We start from the raw sequence: 12,057 nt of genomic DNA, 5'->3' as shown, positions 1-12,057 counted from the left end.
ACAAAATAACGCAGTCAACCACCAAAAGTTGAAAAAAAAAAATGAATAGATGATTGGCTGGATTTATTGCCAGTCAAAAAAAGAGATGGTTATAGATGATTTTATACAATGAAAATTTGGTGTACATGCGACTGAGAATTGCCAAATCCAAAAATCAAACATGTACTTATATCCAAGGACAAAAATGGCCTTACATTTCAATTATCCAAAAACAAAAGTTATGTATTCTTCTTTGAGGATAAAAATAGCCACCAACATCATTTCCATCCCTATGTAGCGGATTACGTAACCACACATTAAAGAGCGGATACGGAGAATGACTTGGCGAGCAGCTTTTTCACGCAGATTGAAAAGGCAAAGCTAACAATTCTAGTCAAAACAAAGTAATGTTTATTAAAGATGAAAGAAAGAGGACACAGATAGAAGGGGAGAAATGGGAAGGGGGTGTGGCTGGCGTCATTGCCAACTGTCAAGGTCAATGTTGGCCACAACTACTGCTGTGTGCTCTTGATGCCCTCTTTTGACTTTGGAGGCCTATGCCTTCATCAAATTACACCTCAGAACAAAGTTCGCAAAGGCCAAGAGAGCTTGGCGAACTCTAATAATGGAGGCTCCAAATAGAGTGTCTCACCAAACCCACTCTCAATTGTCATCAACAAGCAAACCACACCCCCCCCCAACCCCCTTTTCCTTTTCTTTCTCTCTCTCTCTCAATCAAGCTGGGGCTTGTGACCATGGGAGCTCCCATGGCACAAGCCATGAGCTTGACCTCGTGTGGCCTGCCATGCAAGCTCAACCTGAGCCTGCGCTGGCCCTGCAAGCTCTCTGGAACAGAGCTCGTGTCCATGTAAGTTCTGCACAGAGAGCTCACGGGCTCCCATGGCCATACCCATGGGACCCAATCTAATCCAGAACTTAAGTTGCCCAACCTCAATCTAGAGGCAGTGATTAGTGCTGGCCTCACATCTGAGGTCAGCAATGGTCACAACAATGTTTCACACAAAATTGACTCTTCAAGCAACGATCTTCAATGACCATGGTGCAGACACGATCTATGATGGCCATGGTGCGCATGGCAAACATAGCTACATATCTGCTACATAGGATAGTTTGGATTGAAAAGATAACAGTGACAATTTGTCCCTTGGGTAAGCACATGATATTTTTTGGACATTTGAAAAGTGAAGCTGTGTCCCTGGAATGAGTATGTGATTTTTTTTTTGGTATTTGGCCTATTAAGAGTAGATGAGAAAAGCTCCTTGAGGTGGTTTAGACGTGTGAAGTGAAACCTTCATATGCTAGTTAGAATGTGTAAACCTAAAACCTGGATGCAAGTTAAAAGGGGAGACAAAAAACATGGAAGATTTGGAAAGAGACCAGAAAAGATCTCGAGTATATGGATCTTGACAACATAAACAAAGGTCTTGTTTTTGCTGTGATGTTCATCCAATAATTTCAAACAAAGTAATTAGTGATGGGAAGGATCAAGTTGCATAAAAACCTTACCTATTTTAGTGAAGTCATTAATCAATTACACAGATATATTCATTATAGTAAGTAATATAATTATCTTCATTATTTCTTTACTTGATTATCTTAAACCTAAGGAAGTTTTTACTGACCATGTGGCAAGAAAAAATTGAATATAATTTAGTTCGGATGACATCAGCTTCAAGAAAACATAAGAAATCAAGGGATCTCAAAGGCATGCTTCAAGCTTGTGATCCTTGCTACTTGTGAAACCAAGGAACTCACCATCAATATTGTTAAAATTAAAGTGACTAAAAAGTTTCTTAAAGCACTAATTAACAAGATCATGTTAATCAAATATTGGATGATCCATTGATCAAATAGAGAAATAGAGATAAACATTTATTTTATTAAAAAAAAAAAAAAAAAAAAAAACTCTCATGTGGCTTTCTCCTTTTCCCCTTACCATAGTTAGGACATTTTTCTTCTTCTTTTTTTTTCCCCCCGGCCCCTCACATTTACCTAACTCCCTAGACTGACCATGAGAATCTAACCTTCCCTAGACTAAACATAGAAGCTTACTCATAGTCATTATTTTCAGCTGGTTGCCAGACTGAAAATGATCCAAGCAATAAACAGAGAACAAGTTCCAAAAATGAAACTTTGGTGGTTCCGTGTTTTGAACATAGATGTCCCTAGTGTCTCATAATCAAGACTTCAACATAACTTACTGATATACTTCTCCATGTAAACCAAAAGTTTAGTATTTCATGCATTTTCATTATGTATATATGTTACAGAGTTGATGAGCAAGATACCTCAAAAATAGCCAATACCACTATGAACATGGTCCAAACAACTTCAACTCATTAAGGTAGCTTACATAAATTGTCAACAAGTCCTCACGGTAGCAGGAGGACAAAAAAAATAGGAGGCAAGAAAGAACTAGCCCCAGCATCATACTATTTCAGTACAAAAATTCCAACAAAAACATGGAGATAGTTATAAACACAAATGTACAACAAGATTGCATCGACCACGAGAAATCTATAGAAAGTTGAGCATGAGAACATTTAGAATATTTTGTTATACTGACTAGTTAGAGAGTCTTTTAGATTTGAATAAAGTCCATAGAGCGAGTATTGGCGAAGTTTTTCGACTTCATACCAAGAATTGAGTACTTTGAAGTGCTTATCTGTCCCTGAAAACGCCAGTTGAATCCCAAGGCTGCAATCTACTGAGCCTCCACGATTTTTACAGTCGGATGTTTTGAGTGCACAGTCTTGATTATTTAGGCAGACAAAGTTTGAGTTTCCTGAACATGAAGAACACCCATCTCTTTTCCAGTACAGGTTTTGCAGCCTTCCCTTCTGAAACTCAAGCACCTGCATCAACCGCAGAACAGCTCCTTTACTGGATCTTTAAGCAGAGTGATTATGACAAGATGCCAAAATAGGATTAAAATCTTTCGCTTACAAGAGTGAAGCTGGTCACTGTGTACGTGCTGTTGGCAACAAAAGCAGGGAGAGACCTTGCAGCATATTTCCGACCAGCAAATGCAACCATGTAGCCACCACTAGTGTCCTGTGAAGAAAACAATTTATCAGAAATCGTATGCATCATATAGCATGTGCAATTTTAGATTTTGCCTCAAGACACGCAAAAGGTTGATGATACCAAAGGATAGCGAAAGAGAAGTTCAAATTCTGGCACTTCAAGTAACTGTTTGTCTGAAATGGACAAACTTATTGACCAAATTTATAATATTAAAAATCAATGGAGAGTGAAGAAATGGTAGCAATTGCTCGCTAGGAGAAAACTGTAAACAGATAACCAATCAATCACTGAAGTATGGCACTTGTAGTTGGTGGTAATGTGCATAAATATACGCTTTATGTAGTCAAGTAGTTTTGTACAGTTTCAGAGTACTTGTAACCTCCTGTCAAAAAAATTTCAAAGACGTTAGTTTCACCCTGCATCTTTGACACGGTTTGAAAGAACATCACATATCCAGAACAAGAGTCCCCAGTTTCTTCCTTTATAGTGGTTTGTCAAGGTAATGACAAATTCAGTATATAAAAGCCAAGCAAACTACCTATCCACAAAGTTAAAAAGGATTCTTAAGCTCCAATCTAAGGAATTAATCATTCATAGTCATTCATCTTATACCAGATTTTTTTTCCAAGTAAAAAGCAAGAAAACACCACAAATTGAGTCTACAACGAGGAATGATGAAAGGATGAACTTTGGTCCTAACCTAGAAAGGGCTTGTTATCCTCATCTTAAACAAAAGACCAAGAAAGACTCTGAAGGATCACAAAGCATTTAAGGACATAATATACCATAAAAATTAGAGAAGAAGCTTAATACGAAAATCATATTCCCTGCGGGTTCCTAAATTATAAGAAATGCTATCACCCTGAGAAGATGCAGACCTGATAGATTTCAATAGAGAGAGAAACAAGACATGGGCCACAAAATCCACCCTCATGTCGTCCAATCTTTCTAAATTGGATCAGGACTCAAGATGCATAATCAACAGAGAAGCCTAATTAAGATAATATTTTCGATTGGGTAGACACCGAGAGAAGCATGTGGTTATCAACACTAAGTTCGATCACAAAATAGTTACACAAACTCAAACCAAACATATTTTCAGACAACAAACCATGAAAACCACAAAGTTATGGTAAAATCATTCCAAACTCTGTCCTATCTGTGTGCGCACGGGCGTATGTCAGCGAGCGCAGGTGCATGAATTTCAAATGATATGGATAAATTTCCCATTAAGAGCCCTTTAAAGCAAGATCCAGCTACCGAATCCCTCATATGCAGAAGCAAGCACAAAACTTTTTATCAGGAAATGCAATGCTAGCGCAAATCAGACGGCCAAAGACTTCAAATTTCCACAGCTCATTCAGCAATCACGCCCACTTAACCCATGATACCGACTAACTTAAGCAAACGGAAAAACCCCCAACGAAACCGCTTCCGCTGATGTAAATTTCTAACAACAAAAGTAGATAAGAGAGGGAGGATGCGACTGACCGGGGAGAAGGAGGAGGTGTTGATGGTGAGGAGGGAGATCTCGTCGACCTTGGGGCGGAAGACGGCGATCTGGGAGCCGGAGGAGGAGAGGGAGAGCCTGCTGTCGCAGGGGGAGAGCTGCTGGGTGCTGTTGAAGAAGAAGGCGGTCCTCGCGGCGAACGCTATGGCGAAGCTGAACCCGTCCGATCGCTGCACGGTGGTGTCCGCGCACGTCGAGTACGCGCCGTTCGTGTCGCTCGACCGGACGGCCGCCAGCCACGACGGCGACGCGGCGGCCGCGAGGGCCAGCAGGGCGCTCGCCAGGAGGCTGGGGAGCGGCGCCATGGGGTGGACGGTCGGGCTTCGCTTTCGATCTCCGGCCGAGGTCAACGCTGCTCTTGCAAGTTTCTAGATTTTCGCTGTCCTGCTCTGGTCTGGTCTTTGTCTTGGAGTGAAAGAGCCTCGGATGGAGAGGACGACGACGACGGTCGAACCTAGGTGGGCCTGCATTTGGGCCGCACAGTACGGGCCCATATTTCACAGATTCTGGCCCGGTATGTTCATTGAGTACTAGACAAGCGCAAATAAAATAAAATGTGATAAATCAGTTGCATTGATATCAATTATATTCTAAAATTTTCAACGAAGTCAATTCAATCCTAGATATTTTCATATTAGTCTCAATTCAGTCCATCCGGCCAATTTATACAACAAAATCACTACATTGATCATCCTATGTGGTGTCCAAGCCCTCACCGGCCTTTAAACCTTAAGTTTAAAAAAAAATAAAAAAGAAAGAAAAAAATGAAAAATTCAAAAATATTAAAACATTATTTCACGATGTTCACATCACCACTGCCTATATCAAGTAGAATGGTCGATGTCCACGTGAGCGATTTCTTGACAAAAATTAGTTAGATAGACTTAATTAACAAATTGTTAAAAGATTTAATACTAAATTGGCAAAATTAAAATATTTATGACTTAATTGATAAAAGTACAATAGATTTATAAATTTTTGAATATTTTTTTCAAAAAAATTATTAAACTTATTTCATTTGTACTAATTGAATTATAAACCACATTTTTAATTGGGACAATTTAGTTTTAAAGTAATCTCGCATTAGTACCAATTCAATTTATCAAGCCAATTTAGGCTGGGAATCGTTGATATTGATACAAGATGTCCCACATGGCACAACTGGCTCATGACATAGACTTTTTTAATAATATTTAATCATTTTTTGAAATTTTTATAATTATTTTGTTTTTCTTTTCATTTCTTTTTTAATTATTGTTTTTTTTCTTTTTCTTTTTTACTTCACTTTGGCTAGGAGGATCGATGACAAGGGCGCCTTGCCTAAAGCCGGCTGAGTCGTAAAGGCTCTAGGCAAGGCCATCACTACCTCACCAATTGCAAGGGCCCTTGCCTAAATCAAGCGAGGGCTTGGACATGGACTGCAACCCTCCCTAGCAATTGAAAAGGGCTTACATTGCCAACCAAAATTAATGGGATAAAAAGGAAAAATAAAATAAAATAAAAAATCCAAAAATTTTAAAATATCCAAGTTAGTACCACGACCGTGCCATGTATGATAGTTGAGGCGGAAGATACCACAAGCGCCATAAGTCTCAAGACGCCACACACAGTCGCCATAACTTCAAAACTCGAACTTTTTTTTTAAGTGGGACACTTTTTTTCGAATGGGGACACTGTGATATTTTATTATTATTTTTTTTTCCCTCGCCGGGAAATCTACGCGCAATATTTTATTATTATCGGCATAAAAATCAAAGATAAAAAAAAAATTTAAAAATTTTTAAAAAAGTAAAATTTAAAAATTTTAATTTTAAAAAAATTTAAAAAATTTAAAAAAAAGAAATTGAAAAATTTTAATTTTAAAAAATTAAAAAAAATAAGAAAATTTTAAAAATTTTAAAAAATTTAAAAATTTTAAAAATTTTAAAAATTTTAAAAAATTTAAAAAAATTTAAAAAATTTAAAAAATTTAAAAAAATTTAAAAATTTAAAAAATTTTAAAAAAATTTAAAAATTTAAAAATTTAAAAAAATTATAAAATAAGAAAATTTTAAAATTTTAATTTTAAAAAATTTTAAAAATTAAAAAAAAAAAAAAAAAGAAAATTTTAAAAAATTTAAAAAAGGGGGGTGGGGGAGGCGACAACGGCGGAGGTGGCGGCGGTGAGGGAGCCGGCGGTGGCGGCAAGGGAGCCGCCCGTTCGGCCTCCCACCCCCCTTTTACAATTTTTTAATTTTTCTTAATTTTTAAAAATTTTAAAATTTTCTTAATTTAAAAAAATTAAATTTTCTTAATTTTTTAAAAAATTTTAAAATTTTCTTAATTTTTAAAATTTTTAAAATTTTTTAAAATTTTCTTAATTTTTAAAATTTTTTAAAATTTTTGAAAATTTTCTTAATTTTTAAAATTTTTTAAAATTTTTTAAAATTTTTAAAATTTTTAAAATTTTTTAATTTTTTTAATTTTCTTATTTTTTAAAATTTTTAAAATTTTTAAATTTTTCTTAATTTTTAAAATTTTTCTTAATTTTTAAAATTTTTTGAATATTTTAAATCTAATTTAATTAATTTATATACTATTATTTACACGTAGACGCCGCCACGTCGCGCAAAACGACGCCGTTTTGGACCGAGCTCGCCGGAAAGTCGCCACGTCAGCCATTTGGCCGGATTTTTGCCGGAGTGGCACTTAAGTGTCCCATTTTACTCAGATGATGGCACTTGGTGTGTGCGTACCATTTTAAAGTTATGGCACTTAAGTGTCGGCGTATCCAAGTTAGTACCGACCCGTGCCCCATGATAGTTGACTTCCACATCAATGATTTCTAACATAAATTAGTCAAATGAACTAAATTAGTCCCAATGCAAAAATGTTATGACTAAATTAGTACAATTGAAATATTTAAAATTGAATTGATACTAATATAATAAGTTTAGAGCTTTTCAATACTTTTCCTGACAAAAAAAAAATGTATCATTCTCTTCAAAGACCATGAGGAATTACATTAAACCATTTCTGATTATACGTGATTATTAAATTGAGGGAGGTATGTTTCATGTTGGAAATATAAGGTTGTAAAGTTTTGTAGGAAATTAGACCTGCACAACTCGTCAATGTGAGATTTTGAGATACCGACACTTACAATCTTTAATGATCGAGACTGATTTTCTTCTTTGTTTTATCTTTCTGCCCCGTCGCCACCACCTATGTCGGAGCTTTTATTCCGTGTTGACCGCCTCTGCGTCGGCCATGCCAAGCAAATCTTGAATGGAAGACAAGATGCCGTTTGCTAGCATAGGCTTTTCAACACGTTATGGGCTTGATTGTTAATGTTTCTCTTTCTTTGTTTTTCTATTATTTTGTTCTCCAGAACAAAAAATAAAATAAAATAAAATAAAATAAAATAAAATAAAATAGAAATCCATTTTGTAACATCAATTAATTTTTCTATTTCCTAGAATAAAAAAGCGGTTAAGGAATAAACTTAGAACAAAAACAAGAAGTTAAAAAAGTAACTTCTTGTTCCCAAAGATATTTTTAGAAATGAGTCTATTTTTCCTTTTCTTTTTTCTCTTTTCTTCTTCTTCCTTGCCACTTGTGGCCACCCGCCCTCGTCCACCCCGGCCGCCGACCGGCACCGATGGCAGCCAGTGAAGAAAAGAAAAAAAGAAAAACAATTCTTAAAACATTATTTAAAATTTTAAAAAATAGGTTATATATATATTCCGAGAATAGAATTTTATGTAGTTACCAAATATATTCTTTTACTTAAAATTGTTTCAGAGGATAAAAATAGAAAAAAAACTCTTTCTGAAAAGAAACTATGCCTCAAAACAAGAGCCTTATCAAACAGATCTTACACAACTACCCTGTTCTTTGTATAACTTTTATTAGTGCCAACAAAACATCATTCATTTTGATTTTATAGTTCAAGCTTGCTTAAATATCACGCAGAACATTTAAACCCTTCAAGATACATATAAGTGAATTAAACATGTTTTTTCATCATCAAATTCGATTACTAGATCTACAAATTTATCTTTTGGATAAGAGGATTTTTACAATAGTCTAACACGCCAATAGTTTCTCGGTTCTACTAAAATCTATCGAGCATAACAAATCTTCTTAAATCACCTGATTGGCAACCTTGACATGGTCATTAGATTCTATAATGAAATATTTAGAGAGAGAGAGAGAATGACACAAATGATTACTGAACTTTAACTCAATATGCAATGTAGCCTATGAACTCTTAATTTATTCAATGTAATATCTGAACATTTGGTACATATTCAATTTAGCCCATGGACTATATGAAAATGTTCAATATTATTCTTTATATTAAATTAATAAAATGATTACTTTGAACATTTTAAAATAGCTTTGGTACTATATGGTCATATTGAACAAATTTAAAATTTAAGGATATTAAACTAAAGTTCAGAAATCATTCATATTATTACCCGATAAAGAAACTTAACAAACCCCTGATGAAGGTAACTGCATATTAAAGGGGAAAAAAAGAGAGTAAAAAGGGGCAAAAAAAAAAAAAAATTATTTTCCAAACTCCAAGCCAACCACATCACGACGGGCACATTTGTGTCGCTGTTTGCTACAAGCAGCCATGCATGAGCTTGTAATGTCGTGCACGTAACCTTAAAAAACAATCACACTTGCAACGAGTTGATTAAAGTAGTAGGTAACCACCCTTCCATCGAGTGACGATGGAAGGTTAGCCGTTCCCACTTTCTTTTCGGATTTTGTCACGGGATTTTGTCATAATTACAATGAATATTTTTTCTTTTGGTAAAGATAATTACAAGAATATTGGAATATATAGAAAAACAAAAGTCATCTATTTTGTTTTCTTTCATCTTCAATTTTGAAAATCTACAATGACGTTTGGATATTCACCCCTTCGCTTGCAACTTCATCCCTCCCACCATTTCAAAATCAATCCTAATGAAAACTCACTTATCCTAAACCTGAAACAACGCCCCCCCAACCTATTGCTCAGAAACCCAGATCCGGTAGAGCAAAGATGAGTAGTTAACATCATGACCTTGTCGGCATCGAGCTCAATGCGGATTAGTCGAGCTCCGGCGCGCATCGAGTGTTTAACCTAAGTCTGATCGAGCTCAACCAAACCGCAACCAAGATCTGGATGAACTCCATCACGGCGTCCGGCTCGACCCTTTGTTCGTCGAGCCCGTCTGTGGCAAAGAAGAGATAGAGAATAGAGATAGAGAGAGAGGGATGTAGAGAGCGAAGCTCACTTAGGGTCGGCCTTGGCACGTTGTCTGTGGGGGCCGGCTCGAATCGCAAGCGACGGGGGAGATTGCCTTTTCTCAGCCTACGGATTCCATTTGGAGATCCAAACCCCATAATTCTAAAATGAAGCAATCCAAGTTGACACATCAGGGATGGAGAGCTGATGACAGATTTTGAAAAAAAAAAAAAAATTCACCAAAGAACCATTCACGTCACCACAACTTTTCTGATGCATCTAATCCCACTTCGTGCAATACAATAGGCTTTGCAAACGACACGTTCAATGCGTTGACGCACCACACCAAAAAAGTAATGAGAGAAAACCCTTACCAGATCTTCCATTTTGTATTCAGCCAAGTTCTCCTTTCGAAGCGATTAGGCTTTTTAACATTTTTATATTCGTACGCATCGCCCAAATACACCTTCCCTTAATTAAAGCTCTCTCTCTCTCTCTCTCTCTCTCTCTCTCTCTCTCTCTCTCTCTCTCTCTCAAGCCAATCTCCATCGCTGCATGTTGTAACCATTGACTTTGGAATCCTTGATCCCCGAAGTAAAGCCCTTGCTTCATGCCGTGGCCATGGCTGACACCCACGCGCCTCAAACCGATCTCGCCACGGGATTCGCCATTGGAGAACAGGCTGCTTGAGGAGATGAACGCGACCGCCCCCGACTCGGGCGGAGTCCTCGGCGGCCACAACATCGGGGGCCTCGGGTACGGCATTGGGGTCTCCGTCGGGGTCCTCCTCCTCATCACCACCATAACGCTGGCCTCCTACTTCTGCGCACGGAACCTCCAGGGTGCGTCCGCCTCCTCCGCCTTCGCCAGCCGGAGGGTTCGGCGCCTGCACCGGCCACCCCCCGCCACCGATCAGGAGCGAGTCGTGGTCGTGGTGGAGCAGGGCCTCGCGGAGCAGGGCCTCGACGAGGCCACCATCACGGGCTACCCGAAGCTGCTCTACTCGGAGGCGAAGCTCGAGAAGAAGGGCTCCACCGCGAGCTGCTGCTCAGTCTGCTTGGCAGATTACAAGGACACCGACATGCTCCGGGCGTTGCCCGACTGCAGCCACTTGTTTCACCAGAAGTGCATCGACCCGTGGCTGCGCCTGCACCCTACGTGCCCGGTGTGTAGGACGTCGCCTCTGCCGACTCCGCTCTCGACTCCGCTCGCGGAGGTGGTTCCGCTCGCAATTAGGAGAGATTGAATCACATATGGATCCTCATCAAAGAAGGGTATAGGATTCTGAATTGATCATGTTTTTGGATGAATTGGTTCTACTGTAAATGAACTCATGCTCCTCTTCTTCTATATAGGGATATTTATTCTTGTTTTTTTTTTCCTGCTTATACCGCAGTTTTACCTGTATGATTAGCCTCATATTCTTTTGGATCTCTAGAGCTTCTTCTATAAAGATAGTAATTTTCTTCAAATTTTCTTAGGGTATATGGATGTAGATGCAGCACCAAGTTGCTGTAGCCTAAAGGGTATTTTGTTCAGAAACTCTATCATGGATTATACAAAGTAGACTTCCCATTTCACAAAGATCTTTTCGGGACAGAAGATTCAACTGAGAAAGGTTCTTGAACATGATTCGAAGCCAAACACGGCTGATATAAACCATTGCATAAAGCACCAGATCCAACAACTGTACAATCCAAAGATGACTGAACTCTACAATCACCAAAAGCAAATGATAACCAGATTTTGTCCAACGCTGGAGTAGAAAGCAAATTTCTTGTAAAAGAAGGAAAAAAAAAGTGTTTTCTGAAACAAGTTCAAGTCCAGACTCTTAAGTCAACCAAACAACACCTATCAATTCGTGAGCAGCTTCTCAATTATTCACAACTTTAAGCTTGGTCTGGACTGATTTGGTTTCTTCATGCTTCTAAACCCCTACAATGATATTGCCATAAGTGTATCAAAAGTCTTAAAACTTATCACGAAAATATAATCGAGTTTTGAAACTGATCAAGAAAATACAATCGAGTGCTAAAATTTTCGAAAACGCAATTAACGGAATGACTAAATTGTATTAATTTGATAAGTTTTAAAACTTGATTCCAGTTTTTGAAAGTTTTAGAATTCAATTCACTATGAATTAGAAGACAGTCCGCTAAATCACCAAATGCAAATGAAAAACCAGACATGTCGAACACTGGAATAAAAGCAAGTTTCTTATAAAAGAAGGAAGGTGTTTTCAGAGCAAGGTCAAAACCATACTCTCAAGTCAACCTAACAACACATATTGACT

General features: G+C 37.6%; 2 protein-coding genes across 2 annotated transcripts; one reads left to right on the top strand and one right to left on the bottom strand.

Moving 5' to 3' along the window:
- Positions 1 to 2,285: 2,285 nt before the first annotated feature.
- On the bottom strand, positions 2,286 to 4,948 carry LOC104425564. Its single transcript, XM_010038285.3, has 3 exons — positions 4,519 to 4,948; positions 2,947 to 3,054; positions 2,286 to 2,855 (listed from the first exon to the last, which is right to left on the bottom strand). The coding sequence occupies exons 1-3, from the start codon at positions 4,840 to 4,842 to the stop codon at positions 2,544 to 2,546; spliced, it is 744 nt and encodes a 247-aa protein (XP_010036587.1). The 5' UTR covers positions 4,843 to 4,948; the 3' UTR covers positions 2,286 to 2,543.
- A 5,324-nt stretch (positions 4,949 to 10,272) lies between these two features.
- On the top strand, positions 10,273 to 11,116 carry LOC104425563 (putative RING-H2 finger protein ATL71). Its single transcript, XM_010038284.3, has one exon. It carries the CDS (start codon positions 10,375 to 10,377, stop codon positions 11,008 to 11,010), a length of 636 nt encoding a protein of 211 aa, XP_010036586.2. The 5' UTR covers positions 10,273 to 10,374; the 3' UTR covers positions 11,011 to 11,116.
- The last annotated feature ends 941 nt before the right edge of the window (positions 11,117 to 12,057 follow it).

This window comes from Eucalyptus grandis, chromosome 11 (genome assembly GCF_016545825.1).
Source record: "Eucalyptus grandis isolate ANBG69807.140 chromosome 11, ASM1654582v1, whole genome shotgun sequence".
NCBI classification, from domain to species: Eukaryota; Viridiplantae; Streptophyta; class Magnoliopsida; order Myrtales; family Myrtaceae; genus Eucalyptus; species Eucalyptus grandis.
Note: the sequence above shows the minus strand (reverse complement) of the source record. Positions and strands in the feature narration are given on the sequence as shown.

Coding starts and splice junctions, on each gene's coding strand:
- LOC104425563 (XM_010038284.3), top strand. CDS start 10,375: ATGCCGTGGCCATGGCTGACACCCACGCGCCTCAAACCGATCTCGCCA.
- LOC104425564 (XM_010038285.3), bottom strand. CDS start 4,842: ATGGCGCCGCTCCCCAGCCTCCTGGCGAGCGCCCTGCTGGCCCTCGCG. Junction 3,055..4,518: donor ACACCTCCTCCTTCTCCCCG/GTCAGTCGCATC, acceptor TTTTCTTCACAG/GACACTAGTGGTGGCTACAT. Junction 2,856..2,946: donor CAGTGACCAGCTTCACTCTT/GTAAGCGAAAGA, acceptor CGGTTGATGCAG/GTGCTTGAGTTTCAGAAGGG.